This window comes from Suncus etruscus, chromosome 6, assembly GCF_024139225.1.
Source record: "Suncus etruscus isolate mSunEtr1 chromosome 6, mSunEtr1.pri.cur, whole genome shotgun sequence".
Lineage (NCBI taxonomy): Eukaryota > Metazoa > Chordata > Mammalia > Eulipotyphla > Soricidae > Suncus > Suncus etruscus.
The window spans coordinates 53,003,178-53,030,374 of NC_064853.1; the positions used below are offsets into that span (position 1 = coordinate 53,003,178).

General features: G+C 44.7%; 1 protein-coding gene across 1 annotated transcript; it reads left to right on the forward strand.

Moving 5' to 3' along the window:
• Positions 1-772: 772 nt before the first annotated feature.
• On the forward strand, positions 773-26,796 carry IFNLR1 (interferon lambda receptor 1). The gene is made up of 7 exons (XM_049775193.1): positions 773-973; positions 9,408-9,531; positions 15,219-15,403; positions 20,451-20,599; positions 22,734-22,893; positions 24,223-24,344; positions 25,901-26,796. Exons 1-7 carry the CDS (start codon positions 916-918, stop codon positions 26,645-26,647), a joined length of 1,545 nt encoding a protein of 514 aa, XP_049631150.1. The 5' UTR covers positions 773-915; the 3' UTR covers positions 26,648-26,796.
• Positions 26,797-27,197: the final 401 nt, after the last annotated feature.

Consider the following 27,197-nt stretch of genomic DNA (forward strand, 5'->3'; position numbering starts at 1 on the left):
GTTTGTGTTTAGAATACAAATCTTTTCTTGTAGGAAAGCAATGCAGAGAAATTACTGAAAAGCCTAGAAACTAAACATGAACAGAAAAAAATATTGATAACCACCAGAGATAACCACTACAGGCATAGTAGAATTTCCTTCCGAATCTGTAATCCATGCCAGCAGACACTTTTTCCTCATGGACCCAGAGTTGCTTGCTTGTTTTAAGTGACTTCAAAGTTTCGACCATGTTCTCTTACAATTATTGGAGAAGACAGTGCTGAGTGGTTACTCCCTGAAGTAATTCCGGCTCAGGTGACAGGGCTTTGGTGTAGGAGGGACCAAATTTTCCTTGCCACAAGTCATGAAGTTCTGGAAACTGCCACTCTCGCATGAAGAATGGAGGAATGGAGGTCACACATGAGGATTATAGTAGATAAGGGGTGAAAAAGTGCTTGTAGCTGACACATAGAAGTGTGTTAAATTGGCCTTTTAACATGCTCCTGTTAAAAAAATTTTTTTTTATCTTGGATTTTCTAACTTTTTTTAGTATGTGGTTATTATTAATAATAGTATTTTTAAAAGCTGTCCCTCTCCCTTTCCCCACCCCACCAGGCCCAGGGTTCCCGATCCCTCGCCTCGCCCCACCCCCTGCGCCCCGGGACCTGCTCAGGACAGTCACGGTAGTTTCTTCCGACCCGGCCCGGCTCAAAGGTGGCGGTGGCGTTGGAGCTGGTGGCCAGTTTCGGTCCCGCGCGCCACGCCGGGTCTTCCCCCGGGATGCCCCGACCGAGTCCCGACCGACCTGGGGCGGGCCCCGAACTGGCTCGGCCTCCCGTTGGAAGCCGGTCACGATATTTGCGGACCGGTGGGCTCCGCGGCTGAAGGCTGGAGCTGGCGGGGCCGGACCCGGGGCTCCGGCTGGGAAGGGCTGACATGGCCCGGAGCTGGCAGCGGGCCTCCCTTCTCCTGTTCCTGCTGCTGGTCGCTCCAGGTAAGGTCTCCAAACTAGGGAGCGCGCGCGCGGCCGGGCCTATGGGCCTTTAGCACCCACCCTAGAGCTAGGGCCGGTGTCTGTGTGTGTATGGGCGGGTGGGGTGATTGGGAGGGGTGTCACCACCGACACTGGGGCGCAATCGGCCTTGTGCACCTCACCACCACCACCAGGGTTTTTTCCCCCAGGACTAAAGAGAGTTTAGACCCGAGTTTTGCAATTCCTTTCCGGGAGGAAGTGAACCCAGATTCCTCTCCCATTCCAGAAGCTCCAGCGGATAGAAAAAGAAATGGTAGTTTTCAAAGAAGAGGGAGGGATAGTACAGGCATGAAGTAGCTAGCTTCCTTGCTTCTGGCCAAGCATCTCCTACTGTGGTCAGACACTCCACTCCCCCTGCCCTCAACCCCTGACTCCCACCCCACCCCACTCCCAAAAGAAAATAAATCTGCTTTGATCATAGAGATGGACAATGGGAAATGGGAACAGAACCATCCAGCCACCACTTCAGCTGAAGGATGCCCTAAATACTGGCATGTCCAGGGTAGGGATTGTATTTATACTTGAGGGGACAGTGGGACCACTGGAGGGAGGGAAGGTGAGGGGCTTCCTTCCCTGTTTCACTGACAAGCTCAATACTTTCTGTCTGTACTGAGGTATTTCACTCATAAAGGTGGGTCAATAGCCGTGGGTAAATGATTGACCATCCTGCCATTCTGCTATCTCTGAGCCCAGGGCCACAGAAGGGGAGCAGAGGGGAGTAACCTATCCCAAAAGCTGACAGTTCCTGGGAACTGAATGGGGTTTTGCGTTTAAAGTGCCAAACCAATGCCTGGCACTTTTTAGAGGCTCACTAAAGTGTCACAACCACAGGTGCTTCTCCTCTGTCATCTCAAGAGGCCTGGGGTCCATTCTGGACCCAGAAAACCTTACAAGCTCTCAGAGACAGACTTTGCCCTCCTAATAGTCACCTGCTAGCAAGTTAGGAAGCTGAAAATCATGACAACATCGATATCCTGGTCATCCAGTTCTAAGTGGAGGACAAAGGATGGGCGGAAAGGTGAGAAGTAGGAACCCATAGTTGGGTCTAAAAGACCATGGATAGGGACCAAAATCAAGAAGCATTTGTAGAACTGGCCCCTCCCATTGAGGCTGGACCATCTGTTTTCTGGACTTCCTTTGTGGCATGTGACCCTCAGTAGTTTCAAAAGACAGGACTGGAGTTGGACCCCATTCAAACTTCTGATCTGCAGTGCCCTGGAGGTAGTGAATAAATTTGAATAGGCCCCCATGAGGACCTAGAAGAAGACATGTAGAGGGAAATTCTGACTCAAAGTGAGGGGATAAGGTGCTTATGAACATATGATGATTCAGTTCTATTCCAGACCATGTGGTTCTTGGTAATCCCCAAACAACAACATATCCTCTGTCCCTCACACTGAACTGAATTAGTATAAGATCCTGGGCCTCCTGAGCACTGCTCTTATGTCACCCTCCGTAACCTCCACCAAATAATAAAATTGAGTAGGCCTGGATTTGGATTCTGAATCTACATGTTACTAGATGGGATGACCTCATGTTCCTCACTGCAATGAGATGATTATATTACCTGCTTCTAGGAGGGTGGAAGGATTAAGAGACAAAATAAAAGGCTCAAGCAATAGTATAGCAGGTTGGGCCTTTGCCTTGCATGCCCTGACCTGAGTTTAATCTCTGGCATCCCATATGCCCCTCCCCAGCCAGCCAGGAGTAATTTCTGAGCACTGCTGATGTGGCCCAAAAATAAAAGCAAAAATAAAAAAAGAGAGAGACAAAATACAGGCAACGTGCTTAGCACTGTACCTGATATATAGTAAAGACACAAAACACTGTTGTTTTTGCCATCATCATCTGTTGGATTAATCGGGTTCCATCCTATTCAGGATATCTTGTTATTCATTGGCCAAAGCACCTTTGGATGGAAGCATCCTTTGGATTGATGCCTTAGACCACCTGTTCCCTACTCCAAGTTATGGTCTGGTGCTTGTTAATAAAGTCCTCAGATTTCAAGGAAAAACTGCTTGTGGTTTCAATTTTTTCCATCACTATCTGCTATCTGCTTCTTAGGAACAGAAGAAGCCTTCTGTGTGTGGGAGTTCCTGAACTTGTTTTATCCCCTTAGCTGGGTGTGAATTATTTTCTGCATCAGTGTTTGTTTCCAGACTCATGTCTCTTCAATGCCCTAGACTTGGGGCATGAAGCTAGATACTTTTGTCTCACTCTAGTCCTACCCCCTCCTGGTGGATGGGTATTGGTATAATAACCAGTTTTGGGGGGCCAGAGAGATAGCATGGAGGTAAGGCATTTGCCTTTCATGCAGAAGGACGGTGGTTTGAATCCCAGCATCCCGTATGGTCCCCTGTGCCTGCCAGGGGCGATTTCTATCTCTATCTGAGGATAGAGATTTCTCTATCTGAGGATAGAGATTTCTGAGGATAGTAACCCCTGAGCATTGCCGGGTATAACCCCCCCACCAAAAAAATCAATTTTTGGCTTGGCACATGAAGATACCATGAGGAAGAAGCCACGAGAAGCTACTGACTTCTTGATTTCCCTGACTGGCTTGGTTTATTATTTCTTCGCCACAACTCTGTTTCTTCAGACCTGTCTGCCGAGGTTAAGAGATACGGTTTGTGGAATGATCTCACAACCTGTGGGTTTTATTTTACAACTGGTGCTCTAGCAGTGACCCAGGGACCCAAGAAGACCTCAACGATGGTGAGTGCCTTGACCCTCTGGTGACTATTCACCATGATGGCCTCCTTGAACTGGACTGAGTGTGCAGTGCCCATTACCAGATCACCAGTGTACATGGCCCATGTTCTGAACATGGCAGAAACCCACTCAGGTGGGATGCAAAGCAGGCAGTGAAGGGGCGAGAGCTGAAGACTCTGAGCAACATCCCAGAAGCCAAGGCCCACTGCCCTTCTTCCTCCAAAGGTAATTTTTGGTGAGGACCTCAATCCTCAGTCTGTAGCAGCTTATCTAGGTAATTGATGGTGTAGAAGCCAAAGAGAAAGCTTTATTTGAGGGGCACCAACAGCAGGAAGATGAGCGTGTTTTCTCCACCCAGATGCTAGCTCAAGAACTGAAGGCCTTTACATCCCACAGGAGGAGAAGATGGAGGAGAAAATGGAGGATCCAAACCCAACTGTTTTCAGAACTTCCTGAAACTTTCTTCTAGGTTAAGCTATCAATCCTATTTGCCTGAGTCATTATATTGCTGGTTATATTGTGTGTTCAACCTGTATTAGATTTTTCGTATGTAGAATTAATTAAATTAATAATACTCCTGGGTGGGGCTGGATGATGGTGTATGGATGGGAAGGCCTTTCTTGGCCAGGCCAGGTGCCTTCAACCCCTTCCAGCGGCTGGTCTGTGGGTTGAGGGTAGCGGCGAAGAAATGATTCACAGCAGTCTGATTCAGGAGACATTAGCTTTATTAAAGGCCCTAGTCACCATGTGTGGCTTCTAAGCTAAACCTTTTAAGTAGGCTCTCCACAGCTGTCCTGCATATAAAACCTGTCTCTTATCCCTCCATGATGCTTCCTCTCCTGAGGCTTCTTGCTGAATCTCCTCAGTCTCCCATCTACCCCTCATGCAACCCCTTTGTTACCTTCCACAGGCCCCTCCCAGATGTGGGAGGGTTTGACCATCAGGTAATATTAGCATTTTGCCCTAGGAGGGGGTGACAATATCTACTGTTTTGTTCTATGCCTCACTGCAAACAGAAATTTTATATCCAACTTCAGTGGTTTAATATTAGTTGCAGTTTCTGGGAAATGCATAATGTTAGATTTTAATAGTTCTCAGATAACTTAGTGAATGTTTCCCAATTGCTGCAATGTTTGATTGTGTATATTATGTAACAGCTTATTCTCAATTTTTTTTTTGTTTTTTTTGTTTTTGGGTCACACCCAGCAGCGATCAGGGGTTACTCCTGGCTCTATGCTCAGAAATCACTCCTGACAGGCTCAGGGGACCATATGGAATACTGGGATTCAAATCACCAACCTTCTGCATGAAAGGCAAACACCCTACCTCCATGCTATCTCTCTGGTCCCATCAAATTATGCCTACAAAAATGTTCAAATGTTCTTGTCCACAGAAGTTGATGTAAAAGGAACTTGGATACTAAAGACTCTTATTACAGTGCTCATTATAAGATAGCTTTAGCAAATTTATTTTCTTTCTTTTTGAAGGGGCCACACCCGGTGGTACTCAGGGATTACTTTTGGCTCTGTGCTCAGAAATTGCTCCTGGCAGTCTCGGGGGATCATGTGGGATGCCAGGAATCAAACTCAGTTCTGTCCCAGGGCAAATACCCTACCACTGTGCTATCACTCCAGCCCCTGCAGAACTATTCTTGTGATTTTGGTCACAGATGCTTATGGAAAAGGAATTGAGATGTTCTAAACTTGTAATACAATGCTCAGTGTAAAATGTTTAAGAATTTTCAAATTATGTGTATCTGCAGAAAGGATCTAATAATGTTTATGTTCAGAGAGGTCTATGAAAATGAAATTTTTACCACCAGTGTTGACCTCCTTCCATCAAAGTTCCCAGTGTGCATCCTATACCTCCACCTATAGCCCGTTGGCCTGCCGGTGAAACAGGACTCTTTTAAGTTTAGATTGTTATAGTTTGGGTCTCTTGACTTCATTGCTGTTGACTTTGTCTGTTTGTTTTTTGGGTTTGTTTGTTTGTTTGTTTTGGGCCACACCCATTTGACACTCAAGGGTTACTCCTGGCTATGCGCTCAGAAATCACTCCTGGCTTGGGGGGACCATATGAGACACCGGGGATTGAACACGAGCCATCCTAGGCTAGCACTTGAAAGACAGACACCTTACCTCTATTGCCACCGCTCCATCCCCTATTGCTGTTGACTTTGACTTGGGTATTTAGTTCTGTCCTTTTTTTTTTTTTTTTTTTTTTAATCTCCACTAATGCACCTGAGACTACTTGGCCTCTGGTCCCATCCTCTTTTTTTATTTCTTAACTTTGTAGAAAAATGCAGAAATTTGAAGTAAAAACAAAGTAATTCATGGTGCAAGGTTCTATGAAAAAGGCGGTAGCCCCTATTTAGAAGATACAGATAAAATTTTTAAATTTGGGGTGGCAGTTTGTTGTTGTTTGTTTGTTTGTTTGTTGGGAACTTATTGGGGTTTTTTTTGTTGTTGTTGTTTTGTTTTTTGCATAGGTGCAGCAAGCATTTGGGAAATACCCTTGACCTAAAAGGCAGGGTGTTCCTACCCATGAAGCATTCTGTTATAAGACCAACTTCAGACTCCAGGCAAAGTAATTGTACAACCTCAAGGTCTTTTTTTGTGGTCCCAGGAAAAGTCCTCCTCAGTCGCAGTTGTTGCAGTCAGGCTTCTGTAATTAGAAATCTTGTTTTTTGCATAGATCCTATGTTGAAGCCAAAGTGTCATGAAGAATCTTCTGATTTCATCTCACCATTAGGTGGGCAGGCAGGGAAATCAGATCTGAAAGCAAGTTGTTGCTATTTCTTAGACATCAGGGTTTCATATGAACCCACCCTGGAGTAAATTGGAGCCAGAGCATCATTAGGGCTTCTCCAAGTAGAAGTTTGATTCCTGGTGCTGGTGCCAGTTCCAAGGATGGGATCCAAGGTTCAGGATTGAATGGTTTATATCCAATCAACTGAGGCCTAAGTCGTCACTATACCAAATGTTCAGGGTGAAAGGAACCCCTGCACTATAAAATTTATGAGTTCCTATCCCTGTTATATAAGAACTTCTTTCATTCTTTTATATTTTTTTAGATAAGAATTTCTTTCTATACGCAAGATTTCCCCCATTTTAATGTGCCTATGCAAAAAAGGAAAAATGCCACATGATACTACTGGTGCATAAGGGATTGTTGTTTTAATATAATATATAAAATCTAATATCCACATGTCTGGGTGAGGCCTTTCTTAGCATGACACTTGTAACCCCTTGGCCTGTGGGTCTGAAGGTTGCAAGATAATGACTGAGATATTCACAAGCAGTCAGATTATGTTTCAGGAGATAGACAGTATTATTACACAGCCCTAACCGCCATGTGCATTTTTCCACATGGCTTCTAAGCTAAGATTTTTATGCAACCTCTTTCCTGCTTCCCTCCAAGATCCTTTTCTGCCTTTCTTCCTCCTCTTCCTTCCCCCCAGATAACACCTTTATTTCCGACCGCAGACCCCTCCCAACTGTGGATGGGTTTGACCATTCAGGTGATATTAGCATATTGAATTGAGGGGGGTAACAAAAGAACCACTGTAAACAAATAAGTTAAAGAGTATTATAAGGGGCCAGAGCTATAGCACAGCGGTAGGGCATTTGCCTTGCAAGTGGCAGACCCAGGAAGGACTCAGGTTCTGAGCCTGCCAGGAGCGATTTCTGATTGCAGAGCCAGGAGTAATTCCTGAGTGCTGCTGGGTATGCCCCCCCACACACACACACAAAATAGAGTTATTATAGACATATAAAAACTAAGACACTAAAACATTCTTTTTTTTTTTTTTTTTTTTTTTTTTTGGGCCACACCTGGTGATGCACAGGGGTTACTCCTGGCTATGAGCTCAGAAATCGCTCCTGGCTTGGGGGACCATATGGGACACCAACGGATCAAATTGCAGTTTGTCCTAGGTTAGCGTGTGCAAGGCAAACGCCCTACCACTTGTGCCACCACTCCGGCCCCACTAAAATATTTTTATAGTGAGCCCTGGCTACCAAAGACATTCTGCACCTGTTTCTGTGAAAAAAGAATTAGAACATTATTATAGACCTCTATAAAAAGCAGCTGTTTGAACACCTCCTCAATCTAAATGACTGTATTCCTTGCTGCAGTCTCTTTGAAATATAAAAGAGAATATAGGTTTTTGTATTTCTACTCTTCCACTCAATTTGTTTCCTTCTCCTCGCTATATACTCTGGAGCCTAAAGTGAAAATAACAACCACTTTTAGGGTTCCCCCACCTCTAGAAAAGTAGAACAATTTTTGTAAAAGAAAACTTTTGTGGGGCCAGAGAGATAGCATGGAGGTAGGGCATTTGCAGACCTGTCTGCTGGGTCGGTTCATGGAGTGATTTCACAACCCTTGGGTTTTATGTTACAGTCTTCATTGTCATCATCATCATCATCATCACCACTACTTTTTTGAGGGGCAGAGGTGGAAGGTACACCTAGTTGTGCTCAGGGATTACTTCTAGAGGTTCTCAGGCAATCCTATGCAGTGCCAGGATATTCACATGCAAGGCAAGAGACTTAAACCTCAATCTTCTTAGAAAAGTAAGGGAAGATGTCCTGGAAGGACGGATGTTTGAGTCAAGTCTTTCAAGGATTAAACAAAGAACAGCAGGCAGCCAGAGACATCTGGGTTCACAGACATTTGAAAGAAAGCCAAAGTTTAGGAAAACAGGCGAGGAGAGAGTCTGCAGCCTGGCATTCCAGGGAAGAGGTGATGTGGCCAGACCAAGTGAGGTAGGAAATCCAGACCAAGCTCGATAAGGTGTGTGGACTTTATTCTATAGGCAAAGGAAGGGCGTGAAATGGGAGTAGTCATTTAAGTTTCAGGTCCTACAGACTAGCAGTGAAGAGGGAAAGGCAGGCAGGTACAGATGAAAGAGCTCAGGGAGCATGTCACTGAGACTGCAGCATCTGAACTAAAATATAATGGAGCAAACAGGGAGGCCAGGCGGACATCCAGAGATAGGCCGAGGCCCCTGCAACAACTGTGGACCTAGAGGAAGGAGTATGACTGGAGGGCTCAGAGAAGAGGGACCCTATGGGAGAGTCAGATGGGGCAGGGAGCTGTGGGCAGGGATGAAGACCCTGGATTTTACCCTGAATGAAATGGGAGACTTCAGAGGGTTTCAAGCAGGAAGATCACTTCACTGATCATCAGCTTTCACTTTTACCCTGGGGCTTCCTTCTATGTGGATGATGGATTGAGAAGACAAGGTTGGAAGCAAGGGGGCAACTAGGGGATCTTTGGAATAATCCCTGTAATCACAATATTCATTCACTTACTCAATGTTGTGAGGAGCTTGCAGGCAGACTAGTGGCAGGTCTCAGAGCCAGAGAGAGGCCCTGGCCCCAACACCCATGGGGCCATTTCCTTCTACAGGAATCCACGAGGTACTTCCTGTTTTATGGTGTTCTACCAGGCCCCAGGTGCTTTCTCTGTGGCAGATAGCCTACTGAGGCCTAGGAAGTGGAGAGGGATATGGCATTTTGTGGCTAGACTTCTGACCCCTCACTCTGCCCCTCAGTCCAAGACTACTCCTGCTGCAGGATTCTCAGACTCAGTCCTCACCTGACTGCCCTTCAGCCCCAAATAGCCCACATCTATGCCAGTCAGAGATCCAGACTTCATGACCCCTTTCTCCTTGCAGGGAAGCCCCGTCTGGCCCCTCCTCAGAATGTGACACTGTTCTCCAAGAACTTCGGCGTATACCTGACTTGGCTCCCAGGCCCTGGCACCCCCAAGAACGTGACCTATATTGTGAAATATCACAGGTATAAAAGTGTTTCCAGGCTGGTGGGATGGTATCTGAGATGGGAAGGGATCATGGGATCTCTGGGGCAGACAGATCTGACCAGGGTCAGATCTGACCTGACTAGGGTCTGCGTTCTGTGCGAAACAGCCGTGGCAGGTATGTGGAAAATATGAATGCTAAAGGCTGGGAACTAGGAATGATGCCATATAAAGAATACCTTTCTCTTCCAGGAACTCCTGAGTTGTTTTAACTTGCACTTAATCATGGTTTTGATGTTGTTGTTTTTTTCGTTTTGTTTTTGTGTTAGGCTAAAGAGATAGGTAGGGCAGCAGGTAAGGTGCTTGCCTTGCATGCAGCTACAATAACCTTGCTCCTAGTTTAAATCTCTGGCAACATATATTGTCCCCTGAGAACTGCCATGGTTCAGTACTGAACACAGAGCCAGGTTTAGTCCCTGAGCACTGCCTGGCATGACCCTAAGCCAAAACCAAACATAGTAAATAATTAAAAGCATCTTAATTGATGTTGTAGTAAGATATCCCAAGGCTAATTTGCAAATTTCCCAACCCAAGATCATCTGTTTCTCCATTTAATACTGAAAGAAGAAAAATGGACACCAACAATGGCCAAACACACACAGAAAGAAAGGAAAGGAAGAAAGGGAAGGGAAGGGAAGGGAAGGGAAGGGAAGGGAAGGGAAGGGAAGGGAAGGGAAGGGAAAGGGAAGGGAAGGGGAAGGGAAGGGAAGGGGAGAAGGGAAGGGAAAGGGAAGGGAAGGGAAGGGAAGTGGAAGGGAAGGGAAGGGAAGGGAAGGGAAGAGGGGCCGGGCGGTGGCGCTGGAGGTAAGGTGCCTGCCTTGCCTGCGCTAGCCTAGGACGGACCGCGGTTCGATCCCCCGGCGTCCCATATGGTCCCCCAAGAAGCCAGGAGCAACTTCTGAGCGCATAGCCAGGAGTAACCCCTGAGCGTCACAGGGGTGTGGCCCAAAAACCAAAAAAGAAAGAAAGAAAAGAAAGAAAGAAAGAAAGAAAGAAAGGAAGGAAGGAAGAAGAAGGAAGGAAGGAAGGAAGGAAGAAGGAAGGAAGGGGAAAGAAGGAAGGAAGGAAGGAAGGGGAAGGAAGGAAAGGGAAGGAAGGAAGGAAGGAAGGAAGGAAGGAAGGAAGGAAGGAAGGGAAGGAAGAAAGAAAGAAAAGAAAGGAAAGAAAGAAAGGAAAGAAGAGAAAGGAAAGAAAGAAAGAAAGAAAGAAAGAAAGAAAGAAAGAAAGAAAGAAAGAAGAAATTAAAAGGTCATGTGAAGACAGATACTAAAGGACTTTGCAAGTCAAGGAGAGGAGGAACCAAACTTCTGTCACCTTGATCTTAGGCTTCAAGGTGTTAGAACTGTGAAATAAATTTCTGTGGTTTCAGCCTCTCACCCTCAGTCTCTGGAACTTCAATAAAGTTCTCCTGAGGGACAAATACAGATTCCAGTGAGGTGCAGAAGTGACTATATTCCAGAATAATAGATAGAGGTTGGAAGAATTTTTGTGATGCATATAAAAACAAAAACAAAAACAAATCAAAACTAAGACTATGGACTTTAAAGGTAATTCTGGATGATCTTAAATGGGAAGGTGAACCATTTTATTGGTACCTGGAGGGAAAGTAGGGCTTTTTTGAGGTGGAAAAATGTGACTGAATTGTATTCCTGTGTTTTGTGAAAAGGAGTTATGCATTTGGGGAGAGGGATGTAGTTTCGTGGTGGATCACATATTTAGCATACAGGAGGCCTGCTGCCCTTTGTAAGCTTTTACTTCATTGCAATTATTCTATTGATATTGAGTAATTGTTTTTAATTTCATAAATTCTCTTAAGTTGTTTAATTTTTTTTTTTTTGCTTTTGTTTTGGGGCCACACCTGGTGGTGCTCAGGGGTTACTCCTGGCTCTCTGCTCAAAATTGCTCCTGGTAGGCACCGGGACCATATGGGATATCAGGATTCGAACCACCATTGGTCCTGGGTCTGCCGCTTGCAAGGCAAATACCCTACTGCTGTGCTATCTCTCCAGCCCCTGAAGTTGTTTAATTTTTTTAAGCTTTATTTCCTTTTTCCTCGTTGTCTTTTCCCTAAACTATTTGCACTCAGAAGAAATAGTCTGTGTGATACCTATTCTTCAAAAATGTTTCAGTTGCTTTATTTTTTTAGTTGCTTTATTTTTTTAATGTGTTCTTTTTTTTTTTATTGTCGGCAATATGATCTACAATACTGATAAGGTTTCATACATGCAATGTTTCCACACTACACCCGCCACCAGAGTGTCCTCCCACAACTTATGTCCCCTACCTCACACACCCCCAGTCTTCCACCATGGTAGACTCAATTCTTTAGACCAATTCCCTGATTGCTTTTTCTTTGACATTTGGTTATTTTCCTCTTCTGTTTCTTTAAAGGTCACCTATAAGAGTGATCATTCTTTGTCTGTTCTGCTTTTTCTGATTCACTTCTGTCATCACAAAACTCTCCAGTTAGATCCACAGCAGAAAATGCATGGTCTTATCTTTTCTTATAGACAAGTATTATTCCATTTGTATATATACCATAGTTTCTTTATCTAGTCATCTGTTCTTGGACACTTGGATTGTTTTCCATAATTTGGCTATTATGAATAGTGCTACAATGAACAAGGCAAAACAAATATCTTTTCTAAATATGGTGTTTGGAGGTAGATGCCATGTTGAATTGCTGAATCTTATGAAAGTTCAATTCTTTTTGAGAAGTGACTACATTATTTTCTAAAAAATTTCAAGATCCCACCCAGAAGTGGATTAGGGTTCCTTTTTTCCAAAATCTAAAACAACACTAGTTGTGTTTTGTTTTTTTGTGATGTATGCCATTTTCACTGGTGTGAGGTGTTATCTCATTGTTGTTTTGATTAACATTATCTGATCATCTTATTATCTGTGTATCTTCTTAGATGGTATTTCTTCTGTACATCTCATATCTCCGATTTTTTTATTTGACTTATAGTTTTTCTTGTTAAATTGTTGTGAGTAGGGGCTGGAGAGATAGCATGGAGGTAAGGCATTTGCCTTTCATGCAGAAGGTCATGGGTTCGAATCCCGGCATCCCATATGGTCCCCCGTGCCTGCCAGGAGCGATTTCTGAACATGGAGCCAGGAGTAATCCCTGAGCACTGCCGGGTGTGACCCAAAAACCACACACACACACACAAAAAAAATTGTTGTGAGTACTGAAGCTAGAGAGATAATAGGGCACTTGCCTTGTATGTGAGTGACCTGGATTCTCAGACTCTGTCAACCTATAGGGTTTCCCAAGTGCCACCAGGTGTAATTCCTGCATGCAGAGCCAAGAGTAATCCCTGAGCTTTGCTTGGTGTGAATCTCTAAAAGTTAAAATTACTTTATATCCCTTGAATATTAACCCTTTGTCAGATGAGTGTTGTGATAAGCAAGTATTTTCTCCCAGTCTGTGGAGTATCTTTTTATTCTGGTCATTATTTCTCTTATAGTGAAGAAGCATTCTAGTTTATTTTTGGTTTTGGTTTTGGTTTTTGAGTCACATCTGGCTGTGCTTAGGGGTTACTCCTGGCTCTACACTCAGAAATTGCTCCTAGAATGTTCAGGGGACTATATGGGATGCCAGTATTCGAACCACCATCCTTCTGCATGAAAGGCAAATGCTCTACCTCCATGCTATCTCTCAGGCCCCTTATTTTGGTAATTTAATCATGAATTACTAAATGAGATATTCAAGATGTATGTCAATATAATTATTAATTTTCTGGCTTTTCCTATAGTATTGTCTATTTTTGTTCTTTTTCTTCTTTTGGATTTTGGGCCTACTGGCATTGCTCAAGGCTTATTCCTGGCTCTGCACTCAGGAATCATTCCTGGTGGAATCATATGAGGCACCAGGCATCAAACTCAGATCAGCTGCATGAAAGACAAGCATCCTATACATTGTACAATTGCTCCCTCCCAGTTTTTGTCTATTTTGTGTAGAGCTTAAGAGTTTGAAGTTGGGCCCGGAGAGATAGCACAGCGGCGTTTGCCTTGCAAGCAGCCGATCCAGGACCAAAGGTGGTTGGTTCAAATCCCGGTGTCCCATATGGTCCCCCGTGCCTGCCAGAAGCTATTTCTGAGCAGACAGCCAGGAGTAACCCCTGAGCACCGCCGGGTGTGGCCCAAAAAAAAAAAAAAAAAAAAAAAAAGAGTTTGAAGTTATGTAGACATGTGTAAGTTTGGAGAATGGGTGGATATTTTTTGGTAGGATAATAGGCCATAACTGGCCCTGTTCAGGGCCTACTTTATGCTCTGCATGCTGGGATCCTCCTGGTTCGGCTGTGAATTGTGCAAGACAAGTACCTCACCCCCTAAACTATCTCTTCAGTCGATAAATTCTGGTTTTTATATTTACCTGGCCAATAGAATCATTTATCATTATGTAGTCATTCTTTTTATCTTTATGCTTGCTTTTGATTTAGCTCATATTTTGGTTCATATTATTGAAACTATGCTGATTACATTTTTGTTGATACTTATGTAGCATGATTCCACTAAAGCATGAAACTGAGGCATTTCCCCCCTCCTATTTTTGTTTAACCAACTCCACTGAGATTTCTCCATTCTTGTGGCCTAGTCCCCATCTCCACCCCAACCCCACCCTCAATGTCCTTCATTGTTCTTTTCTTCACATTCCACTTCCAAGTCAAGAACAACTTTATAAGAATCTACTCCAAAACATTCCCAGAATCCACCCTTCTCACCAGGTCTCATATGTCCTCTCTGGAAAACTCAGCCTCCTAGCTGTTCTAACAGAAGGACCTAAAAACATGGACTATATCTCCTTAACTTCTTGTTGCTCCAATCCCTTATTTGGAGCCTGCAAGTGACCTTTTATCAAAACGAACCCCACAGTCTTTGCCAAGCCCTGCAAGGCCTTGCACACTCTCCACCCTCTCCTCTATCCCCATACCTCTCCTGATTTTGGTCCTGGACTTCTCTCTTGCCTCTTTCTGTTGTTTTATTTTTATCCCAGTAGTTCTTTCTCCTTCCCCCAAACCTTCCCCAGGCTCTACTCTCATTAGCGTGGTCTCATCTTTGATATTACCTTCCTGGCCTTTCCTGAGCCACCTTTGGAAATCAGTCAACTCTGTGACTCCATCTTTGTGGCTACCATTCTCAGTTGCTTTATGATAATTGTCTCTATTTCCCCAACCCCACCAAGCCACAGAGCCCAAGGGCAGGGCTGGGTCTGTCTTGTCCAGAATGTTGCTCCCTTCTTTGAACCTCAGTAATCTCAAGAATCATAGGCCTGTCAACTCCCTTTGATTCCCACTTCACTCTCTACAGTACACAGTGCCTGGCACGCAGATATGATTCACTGGTGATGGAATGAGTAATGGTATAGAAAATGTTTTCTAGAATGAGTACTGGAAACTAACACAACAGTCCTTTGAGGCCTTTGACTGAAAAAGAGAATGAGGCTTAGGGTAGAAACATGGCTGAGGTCCCAGAGCCAGGGACAGGCAAAGCTGGGGTTCCCACCCTGTCCTTCTGCCTCCAGAGCCTGAAATCTTAACCAGGTATTTGCATCTTGTTGATTGGATGATGTGTAGATGGGCAATTAGGCTGAGCAAAGGGCTGAGCCATCATCTGTTCCCCAGAGACAGATTCTTGGGTTCACGTTTCCTGTTTTCTCCCTCAGCCGTCCGGAACCAGGAAAGTGGCGCAAAGTGGAGAAGTGTACAAGAATCACAGAACTGACATGTAACCTGATGTGCCTGAAGAACCTGGACCTGTATAATAAGTTCAAAGCACGTGTGCTGGCCATTTCTGCCAACTCCAGGTCCCACTGGGTGGAGTCTGAGTCTCTGGATTACCTCGAAGAAGGTAGGCCTGTGGATGCTCTCTGGTATCTGGTATCCAACTTAACTGGTGCTGCTGTCCTAGATTGTCCATTTTTCCACTTCCCAATGCAGAGGACAGATCCAGAGGGAAAGAAGAGTCACTGTAATAGTTAGGTGGCTAGGAGTAAGAGATTGGAGCAAAAGGAAGAAAGCTGCATAGAGATTACTTTTTCTAATTTATTTTCTTCCTTCTCCTCCTCTCCTGATTCTACTGGATTATGACCAGCTGTCAATAGTCCACCTTACCTTTTGGTCTTTTATATTGTTCTTTTTTGGGAGAGGGGGTTGTCACACTGTGGTGCTTGGGATTTACTTCTGGCTCTGTGCTCAGGGAACCAGGTGGTGCTGGAGATTGAACCCAGGCCTCTTGCATGCACAGCATGCTATTCATACTACTGACCTATCTCTTTCTAGTCCCCTTCTTGCTTTTTTTGCCCTCAACTGTGACTCTGTTCGTGTCTTTCTCTTGAGTTCTGGTTATCTGAAAAGTTTATTTCTACCTACTTTTCCCCAGCTTCTGGATGTCAATATCCATGAAGACTTCACTTTCCACTGCCCAGGGACTAATACAAAACCAGTATCCAGCATATGCTTCTAAAACACATGGGTGTGGCAGCATGGGGAAACCACATATTTGCTTTGAGTACAGAGCAAAAATGATCAATATGGTCGGAGTGGCAGCAGCCTGGGAATCAGGGAAGAACTCAAGGGCAAACAGGCATTTCAACTGAACTTTAAACTGTGCTGTATTCATTTTCTTTTGCTACTGCATTACTTGAGATGCTGCCTCCTTCTATCTTCAGATCATTCTGCAAAATTAGATGTTCTTGAAAGAGTATTAACAAAAACATGGATGTGAAAGGTTACCAGTAAGAGCTCAGAAAGAAGGGAAGAGTCATATAGAATAGTGGTCTTTAATCTCCACTCTACAAAGCGGGCTGGTTTGCAGATGTAGAAAGATCAAAAATCACAGGTCTATGACCTTGGTGATAACTTCTGGGTTGGACTGCTGTGGACAAGTTATACAGGGCAGATGCTGGCCCACAGGTGTAAAGGGTTAAAGAATGCTGCAATAGAGAATATGTAATTCTTTGTCAAGAATATCTAAATTGTCAGTGAGCAGAATGTTAGTAGAATGTTCATAGATATAAAGGCAGAAATAGAAGTCAGGGACCAGAAAGATAGTACAGCAGGTAAAGTGCTTGCCTTGCATACTGTCCCCTAAAAAGAGAGAGAGAGAGAGAGAAGAAAGAAAGAAAAAGAAAGAAAGAAAGAAAGAAAGAAAAGAAAGAAAGAAAGAAGAAAGAAAGAAAAAGAAAGAAGAAGAAAGAAAGAAAGAAAGAAAGAAAGAAAGAAAGAAAGAAAGAAAGAAGAAGAAAGAAAGAAAGAAAGAAGAAGAAAGAAAGAAAGAAGAAAGAAAGAAAGAAAGAAAGAAAGAAAGAAAGAAAGAAAGAAAGAAAGAAAGAAAGAAAGAAAGAAAGAAAGAAAGAAAGAAAGAAAGAAAGAAAGGAGGGAGGGAGGGAGGGAGGGAGGGAGGGAGGGAGGAGAGAGGAAAGAAGGAATAAAAGAAAAGTTGAAAGATGTACTTGAAAATGAAAGTGAAGTTTGTTTGATATCGGCAGAAATCTGGGCAGCATTGTGTCCTGAAGGTATGCAGAAAGTCAAAGTTGTATATGATGACTTCTGAAATTTATCAGGGAAATTTACAAGTTATATGCTAAGTACGTGAACTGGTTTTTCCTTGCTAAATTGAAAAATATTAAACTAAGAGAACCAGAACTTGATTATTTGGGAAATTTTCAATCTATTCAAACAGCAGATGTAAAAATTAAGACATTGTTTTCAAAAGTGTAGTATAAAGAAACAGACAAATTTGTGATTCTACAATCTTTACTAAAACCTCCAAACAATTCAAAGATCAAAGTACTCAGTCATGAAAATAATCTCAGAAGAGATTGAGTTTAATTCACATTCAGTCTTCTTAGCTAAATCCTAAAATAGAGAAGAACTTAAGTCAAAAAGACTTGTGAACTTGGCTTCTATTTAATGGATTGACTCCTTAAGACATTCACAGGAGAGGCTAGAGCCATAGCACAGCAATAGGGCATTTGCCTTGCATACAGCCAACACAGGATGAACCCCAGTTCGATTCCTGGCATCCCACACGGTCCCACCAGAGCATGCCAAGAGCAATTTCTGAGCACAGAGCCAGGAGTAACCCTGGCACAGCTGGGTGTGACCCCAAAATAAAACAACAACAACAACAACAACAACAACAAGACACTCACAGAAGATCCATAAAGTTCTTGAGAACCCAGTATTAGCAGAAAGCTATTAGTCTGTTTTCAGTTGTACTGAAAGAGACAAAAAGAATATAAAAGGCTATTAAGCCCCCAACTTCTGATTATATAAAGTGAACTTGTAAACAACTTAGCTATTTACAACAATATCTGCTACCTGTCATGAAAAAGAAATAATGCTTCAGAAAGTGGAAATAAAACCCCAGATGATGGAAATAAGAGCCAAGATACCAATGCTAAGAGCCAGGCCTTGGGGCCGGGCGGTGGCGCTCGAGGTAAGGTGCCTGCCTTACCTGCGCTAGCCTAGGAGACGGACCGCGGTTCGATCCCCCGGCGTCCCATATGGTCCCCCAAGCCAGGAGCGACTTCTGAGCGCATAGCCAGGAGTAACCCCTGAGCGTCACCGGGTGTGGCCCAAAAACCAAAAAAAAAAAAAAAAAAAGAGCCAGGCCTTGAATGAATTCTAATTAGAGTTTATCTAACTGAATTTCAAAACTACATTGGATCAGTGACTCTTTTCTACCCTCCATTTCTCCCTGTTTGAACCAAAACAGGCTTTACCTTAACACAGTTGGAAGCAGATACTTTGTTCCTTAGTTTCTCTGACTCAGAAATGGACAGAAACTTTGTGAGAGTCTACTGAATAGAATTTACTTATAACTCCATTGAAATCTTGATTTAGATACTCTAGACCGGGGGTCCTCAAACTTTTTAAGCAGGGTGCTGGTTCACTGTCTCTCAGACAGTTGGAGGGGCAGACTATAGTTTAAAAAAAATACTGTGAACAAGAAAGAGTCAGAGAGTTTGGCACACATTCCTACACAACCACACTTTGGGCCCAGAATGAGTTGGCAGCAGCTAAGCAGGATAGGCAGTGGCGGCAAAAACACCTGGCAGGCCGAATATATGTTTTGGGCAGGCCACATGTGGCCCACAGGCCGTAGTTGGAGGACCTCTGCTCTAGATGATGAGAATTTGGAATTGGAGTTGGTGCTGTAATGAGATGAGTTCTTGGGAAACTTTAGGATAGAGTAAATGTCTTTTCAATTAGAGGAAAATAAATTGGGGATGGGACATAGAAATCTGAGGAAGGATCATGATAGACAGTTTGGTTTTCCAAAGATATTTATACTTAAAACCCTATAACTGTGACTACATATGATGTTAATTTTACATGAAAAGGGATTAAGTTCAAATTTGGCCTTCAAATAGTGAGATTAGTTTTGAATTATTTAAACAGGACTATCTAGTCCAGGGGTCTCAAATTCAATTTACCTGGGGGCCACAGGAGGCAAAGTCGGGGTGATCCTTGAGTGCAAAGTCAGTAGTAAGCCTTAAAAATTGGGGGGTGTGACCCAAACAACTAAAACAAAACAAAACAAAACAAAAAAAGATTCCTCTAGGGCAGGACCACAAAACTGCAAACGGCCCACGGGCCACAAATTTGAGATCCCTGATCTAGTCCCATGACCCCTTGAAGCAGAAAACTTTCTTAAGATAGAGTCTAAAGGGGCCGGGCAGTGGCGCTAGAGGTAAGGTGCTTGCCTTACCTACGCTAGCCTAGGACGGGCCACGGTTCGATCCCCCGGGGTCCCATATGGTCCCCCAAGCCAGGAGCAACTTCTGAGCGCATAGCCAGGAGTAACCCCTGAGTGTCACCAGGTGTGGCCCAAAAACAAAAAAAAAAAAAAAGATAGAGTCTAAAGACCTATAGAGACCAAAATTAAGTGTGAGGATATTAATTATGGAGTCCTGGATGGAGGTGGATGGGGATGGGATATATGGAGGGTGAGGCCTTTCTCTGATGGTCAGTCAGGTTTCAGGAGACATCAACTTTATTCAAACCCTGGCCAACATGTGTGGCCTATAATCTTAACCCTATATAAGCATGCTCTCTTTAGCCTCCTTGTCATCTCAACCTATTTCTGCCATGTCTCCTCCTGCTGCAGCTTCTTCCATCTCCCGCTGAATCCCTCTCTATTCTCTTCCTGCCCCTTAGGCAATCCTTTTGTTACCTACCAATGACCCCTCCCAGAAATGGGCTGATCTTACCATCAGGTAAGGTTATGCTGAAGATGGGTGTGGGATGACTTGAGGACACAACATGGTACTTCCCATTTGAAGATGCAGAGGGGCTATGATGAGAAATGCAGATTCCTACAGATGCTGAGAAGGACCAGATATCGTGACAGTCTTTAGAAACTGAAGTGTTCCAACAGTCTGAATGAACACAGAAGTACATAGAACCCCCTAGACTGTTCCACATATGAGTGCAGACCTGCCAATTTCTGCCCTGTCCTCATGCAGAGGACCATGCAATCTACTAGATTCTGACCTATAGAACTATGAGACAGTGAATCTAATGTTGGTTTAAACCACTAAAGGGTGTGATGTGGTACCCACAGAAAACTAATACCCAAAGGCAGAGCTCTGATAGGCAGTGGTCTGTATTGAATAAGTATTCAGATAACGGGAACAACAGGGTACAAGATAGGTGTATGAGCTTGGCCCTGTCCACGTTTCCCCTCTGCAATAAATACTGACCATTGCTTAAAAAAAAATAGCTCCCTCTCATGGTTACTACAAGGCTTAAATACAAAGACTTAGTAAGGCTCTTGGTGTACAGTAAGTGTTTGACTCTCTGACATGGGAGAGACAGGTGTGTATAGAACTATGGGGTAGCACACTTATTGCAGAGGGTTCTAATGCAACATGTATTGTTTCTGTCAGTGGAGCCAGCCCCACCTGTCCTGCTAGTCACTCAGACAGAGGAGTTCCTGAGCATCAATGCCACATACCAGCTGCCCCACTGCATGACACCATCACCATCAACTCTGTCCTATGAGTTGGCTTTATGGAAGGAGGGGACAAAGAACAAGGTGGGAAATTTGTTTTCTGCCTCAGTCTTGAGATCTCAACCCCATGCTCCCACCAAACCTCAGTATCTTTTTTTTTTGGGGGGGTGGGGTGGGTCAAACCTGGCAGTGCTCAGGGGTTACTCCTGGCTCCACACTCAGAAATCGCTCCTGGCAGGCTCGGGGGACCATATGGAATGCCAGGATTCGAACCAATGACCTTCTGCATTAAAGGCAAATGCTTTACCTCCATGCTATCTCTTCAGCCCCACCTCAGTACCCTTTATCTTTCTAAACCTGCTCCCTTTAGCCTTGCTCCAGAAAGTTTACCTAGCATGCATTCCACTCACTTCTCACATGTTCTCTTTGACTGCAATAAACTTGGCTTGCAGCCCACATCTGCCTTCTCCACCTGCTAGACCAATTTCAAGCCAACCCATCTCTGATGTGTTACAGGTGGTAGCAATATAAGTTTCTACCAGATTTACTTAAATTATTAAATTCTTTCTTTGTTTATTTGTTTGTTTTTGGGTCACACTCAGCAGCACTCAGGGGTTACTCCTGGCTCTACACTCAGAAATCAATCCTGGCAGACTCAGGGGACCATATGGGATGCCGGGATTCAAATCACTGTCCTTTTGCATGCAAGGCAAACATCCTACCTCCATGCTATCTCTCTGGCCCATAAACTCTTTGTTTTTATTATCCACCCCTACTTCAAGGAAGTATAAGTAAAGTAAAGTGGGCTCCAGGATCCAGAAGTCCCACTTGCCAAACCACCCAATTTACTACCCCAAAAAATCAAGTACATAAGCTCTCAAAAGGAAACCAACTGTGTGTGTACATGCATGTGTGCAAGCTAAGGGTGACAGACTTTTTTTGTTTGGGATCAGAGAGTAGGTGATTCTGACCTGATGGACCATATGATCTATATAGTCACTCTACAATGAGAGAAGAGGAGACATAGAGAGATGTACATGAGAAGGCAGGACCAGTTTCCAGAAACACTATTTACGTAGCTCCCAACTATAGTCTTCTGACCCCCGTCCAATTCCTGTTTCTTGTGTTCACCCACTCTCACACTCCTGGCTTCACGGGGATTCTGGATCCTCAGAATGTCACTTTCTTTCCCATGTGATCACTGTCTTCAAAAACTACACAAGTATTCCTTACAAGACTGCCTCAAAGAAATACAGTGTAAGCCTCATCTATAATGTGATATGGTAAAAAGTAAGTAAAAAGAAGCTAGTGAGGGGCCAGAGAGATAGCATGGAGGTAGGGTGTTTGCCTTGCATCCAGAAGGACGATGGTTCGAATCCTGGCATCCCATATGGTCCCCTGAGACTGCCAGGAGTGATTTCTGAACGTAGAGCCAGGAGGAACCCCTGAACACAGCCAGGTGTGACCCCCCCCCAAAAAAAAAGAAGCCAGTGAATTGTATTTTAACTGTAAATTTTATTTCAGCAAAACTTTATGGGGAGTTGAGGGGAATGGAGCTGGGTCGCACCCTGCAGTACTCGGGGGCTATTCCTGTCTTTGGAAGTAACCCCTGTGGTACTTGGGAGATAATATGCAGTGCTTGAACCAAATCAATCAATAAAATAATAAATAAATAAATAAATAAATAAATAAAAGGCAGGTACCTTATCTCCTATACTACCTCTCCAGTCCCAAAATTTTATCATTTTAATGTGTAATAATGTACAACTTGGTGAGGTTGTCTGCACACTTTCCACACCAGATGTGGTGTTTAATACTTGGAACACACATTCCCTCTGCCTGGACTTACTGGATTTCAGGGCTTTGTGGTACCTGAGGCCAGTGGCTACTATATTGGACAGGGAAGCCCCCCAATTTTTTTGTCTGTCAAAGCCAAATGATAGGTCTCCCCTGATGCAATTAGAAAGGTCTGGGGGCAGGAGAGCTAAAGAACCCTCTTCTTGAGCAAGGACCTGCAGGTCTGGAGGGATGCAGATTTGGATGACCTCAGTAGCAGTGCTCTTGGTGGAAATGTTGGGTCTCTTGAGCTTTAATGCAGGAAAATAAAAGATCAGGGGTAAGGGTAATAAATAGTGTCGCCTGCTGACTAACCCCATCCCATTCTGGCTGCCTAGAGCCAGCCCTCACAGTATGTTCCCTCTGCTCTCTTTCTACACAGACCTTTTATCCAGCCACTCCTCATGACAGCTCAGTTCAGATTCCTCTTCAGACACTTGCCAAAGGAAGCTACTGCCTGAGTGCCAGAACCATCTATACTTTTTTTAACTCCAAATACAGCACCTTTTCCACACCTACCTGTTTCCTGCTAGAAGCTCCAGGTGGGTTTTGTGTGGTATGGAAGGGGGGACTTTCTTCCTGGGCCTCACCATCTTCCTCCATACAGGTTCCAGAACTGAATCTAGAGGTAATTACACTCAGATTCAACTCCTAAATCCACCACACTCATTGTGTGCTTATAGGTGGCTTCCCTACCTCTTTGAATCTTAATTTCTACAATCTATTTTATATTTTAAATACAAAAAAATAAGAATGATTTATTAGCGGTCAGAGCAATAGTACAGTGGGTACCATTTGCTGGCAAGTGCTGCCCTGGATTCAATCCCTTGCACCCTATATGGTGTACCCTGAGCCCAATCCAGGAGTGATACCTGAGCAAGAGTCAAAACAGTAAGCCCTGGGCCAGAGAGATAGCACAGCAGTGGGGCTTTTGCCTTGCATGCAGCTGATTCGAACAGACAATGGTTTAAATCCTGGCATCCCATATGGTCTCCTGTGCCTGCCAGGAGCAACTTCTGAGTGCAGAGGTCACTCCCTGAGCACCGCCAGGTATAACCCAGGAAAAAAAAAAAAAACAGTAAGTCCTGACATCAATAGGTGTGCCCCCTCTCCCAAAAAGAATAGTGTACTTATTGACTGGGGGTAGGTCATATATATAGGGTTATATATATATATATAGGATTTATATATATACATATATATGTATATATATATTTATTTATAGTGCTGGGAGATAGGGCATGCAGTGCTAAGGGTAGAAACTAGGATCTTGTTTTTGTTTTTGTTTTTGGGCCACACCCGGCAGTGCTCAGGGGTTACTCCTGGCTGTCTGCTCAGAAATAGCTCCTGGCAGGCATGGGGGACCATATGGGACACCGGGATTCGAACCAACCACCTTTGGTCCTGGATCGGCTGCTTGCAAGGCAAACGCAGCTGTTCTATCTCTCCGGGCCCAGAAACTAGGATCTTAGTGCATGCAGGTATGTATTCCAACTCCCTTTGAGTTATCTCCTGGCCCCAGGAATGGTTTATTTGTGTGAGAATTAAATAGGATAATGTGTGTGAACCCTCTGGCTTATATACATTTATAGGCAGGAGTCATTGTGTTTGTTTTATTGTTTTTGTGGGGGTTTTTTTGTTTGTTTTTGTTTTATGTTTTTTTTTTGTCATAACCTACAGTGTTCAGGGGTTACTCCTGGCTCTGCTCTCAGAAATCGCTTCTGGCAGGCTCGGGGGACCATATGGGATGGTGGGGATCAAACCTAGGTCTGTCCCAGGTCAACTACATGCAAGGCAAATGCTCTACCACTGTGCTATTGCTCCTGCCCCATTGTGGTTGTTTCTATAGTCACTAATGTTTCCTCTACTAGGAGCCAAGTGGGCATTCCTGTTGCTGTTGCTGCTGCCTGTGCTGTTACTCATCCCCACAGGGTGTGTGATCTGGAAGCTCTTCACATCTTTGTCTAAGCAGGCAAAGATGCCCCAAGTCCTGGTATGGCAAATCTGGGAGGGGAGGGAGTATGGAAGAGAAGGGGAGGTATTAGAAATGGAAAGACACCCAGAGCTGATGCAAATAAAAAACCAAGATGTTCCAAATGACAAAACATATTTCACCATTGTCTAAATTTCTACCATTAGTAATTCATTCCTTTGACATCAATTTAAAGCAAACATGTCTGGAAAGGAAAGATGCCCCAAGTTACTTTTAGCTAAATAACTTCATCTACAAAGGATTTGTTGGGTGTTTGTGAGTAAAGAGGCTAGCTTTGGGACTAGGAGAAATGGTCAGAAGGACCAGAAAAGGGTGATTCTGAAGGAGAAGCTTCAAAGAGTGCCCTTCCTTCATTCTCAATGTCACTGTGGCTGTGTCTTATTGATGATGACACTGAAATTCCTTCACTTGCCAAGGCCTTTAAAGCCAGAGCCAGAGCGATAGTATAGCAGCTAGCTAACCTTGCACATAGACAACCTGGGTTCAATTCCTGGCATCCCATATGGTCTCCAGAGCACCACCAGGAGTGAATCCTGAGTGCAGAGCCAGAAGTAACCCCTGAGCACTGCCAGATTTTGTGGCCCCAAGACAAAACAAAACAAAAAATTTTGAGGGGGCAAAGCAGTAGTGCAATGGTGTTTGCCTTGCCTGCCTGACCCAGATTCAATCCCTGATGCCCCATATTTTCCCCCAAGCATTGCCAGGAATGATCCCTGAGCACAGAACCAGGAGTGAGTCCTGAATACCACCAGGTGTGACCTCTCATACACAACAAAGTATTTTTTTTTGTTTTTTTGGAGGGGGAGGGGGTCACAGCCGGCAGTGCTCAGGGGTTACTCCTGGCTCTACACTCAGAAGTTGCTTCTGGCAGGCGCGGGGAACCATATGGGATGCCAGGATTTGAACAACTTTTTGTCCTGGGTTGGCTGCATGCAAAGCAAAAGCTCTACTGCTGTGCTATCTCTCCAGCCCCTAACAAAGTATTTTTTGATGCCAGGGATCTAATCCAGAGTCTTCACTCTATCAGTGAGCTCCTTCTTGACTACAGGAGTTTTAAAATCCTGATTCTGGAAGTTGAAGGAGTGCAAGCCAACCCCAGTGCACCACACCAGCCACTCCCTTGCTCCTCCAGCTTTCCAGCATTGGGAGTCACCGCTTTGCCCTTCAGCAGCCAACACCTGAATCTGAGGTGTTCTCTGGCCTTTGGGGTCCACTATTCCAGTCCTTAGGACAGGGATATGTGATAGGAAATTCACAGCAACAAGCCCTCAGTCTCTCACCTGCCAACTGGCAGAAATATACCCCCCAGTGCCCTTGGTCCACACAGTGAAGTGACTCCTGAGTCCCTGACAGGATGCTCCTTCAGCTTCTCTTGGGAGCACTCATCTCAGATCACCTCTCTTATAAACTATCCCCCAACCCCCTTCTCATCTGTGCACTTCTCATCTTAGTTTCTTCTGAGATCTTATCCCATTACGGTTAGAGTCTGTTTGGGGCGGGGGACCCGATTAAAGGATTCTGCTTGCTGACTTCTGTTCTCTCCCTTCCCAAATCAGGACTTCTCTGATTACAGACCCATCATTGCCACTTTGCCTCCCAACCGCCTGGAGTCCCTGGATAACCTGAGCCTCTGTCCCCAGAAGGAACTGAGCATCCAGGTCAGGCTGAAAGTTCAAGGTAGAAGCCCAGCAGGCATGCAGGCACAGACAAAGAAGGGCAGCACCAAGGGTGACAAGGAGGAAGAGGAGGAGGAGGAGGAGGAGGAAGTCACGGATGAAGATGATGACAATGATGTCCGCTTCCAGTCCTACATTTTGCCACCCCCACTTCCGGAGCACTCGGGGTCTGAGGGGTGGGGGACTCTCCTGGTCCCAGCAGACAAGCCTCCTGGCTGGGATTCCTCCTCCTCCTCCTGGGCAAGGACTGAGTCCACTGGCTATTTGTCCAAGGAGGGGTCAGGCCAGGGGCTGGGGAGGGAGGAGTGTACAGAGTTCCTGCTCCCTGAATACTATGATGACTCAGATTCCCTGAAGGAGCCCCTGGAAGGTGACCTCGCCTCCTGGGTGAACTGGAATTCCTTATTGCCAGGATGGACTCTGGACTCTGATGAGCCCCAGGTTTGCCTCCACACACTGGTCTTCCGTTCAGACAGCAGCACTGGGCTGGATGAGGAAGAGGAGGAGGAAGTGGAGAGCGGGGTGGACTCTGAGAATGAAGACTGCAGAACCAGCAGCTGGGGGCTTGAGGCTGTTCAGGGGATAGAGGTCAAGTCTCAGCCACTGGGGCAGTACATGGCCAGGTGAGCTGCCCTTGCTTCCCTCCTGACTCTGCTGTCGACAGAGCTGCTGAGCTTTCCGAAGACCACAAGGCCAGGGAGAGTTGGCTGTGAAGTGGGCAGAAGATTCTCACAGCTCTTTGGAGACCCTCCAGAAGCTGCTTGACAGTTGGATAACATTAAGAAATCAGCCCAGCCTCCAGGCCCCTTGCTTAAAGCTAGGTTCCAAAGAGGGGTCAAGAGCAGCCTGGACTGAGATCAAAGGTGGCTGGGAGAAGGTGAAAGCACTTTCCTAAGGATAAAAGATCCAGTGACTCAAAGCTACTGAGACCATATGAAGCAGCTGAGGTCAAATCAGGCCACAGTGGACATTAGGCACCTTTCAGGCCATGTGGAATTGAGGGACCAGGAAATTTTAGATACATATCTCCTGGCCTCTTCCCCCAAAATCTCAGCATCCTGATATGTATGTTCTCTAGGTAAACCTCAAGGGCAGAAGATGGAAATGCTGTAAGGGAAAGGGAAGAACCTTGACCTTCAGTGCCATGTCTGAGTCATGGAGTCACAGTGTTTATGTA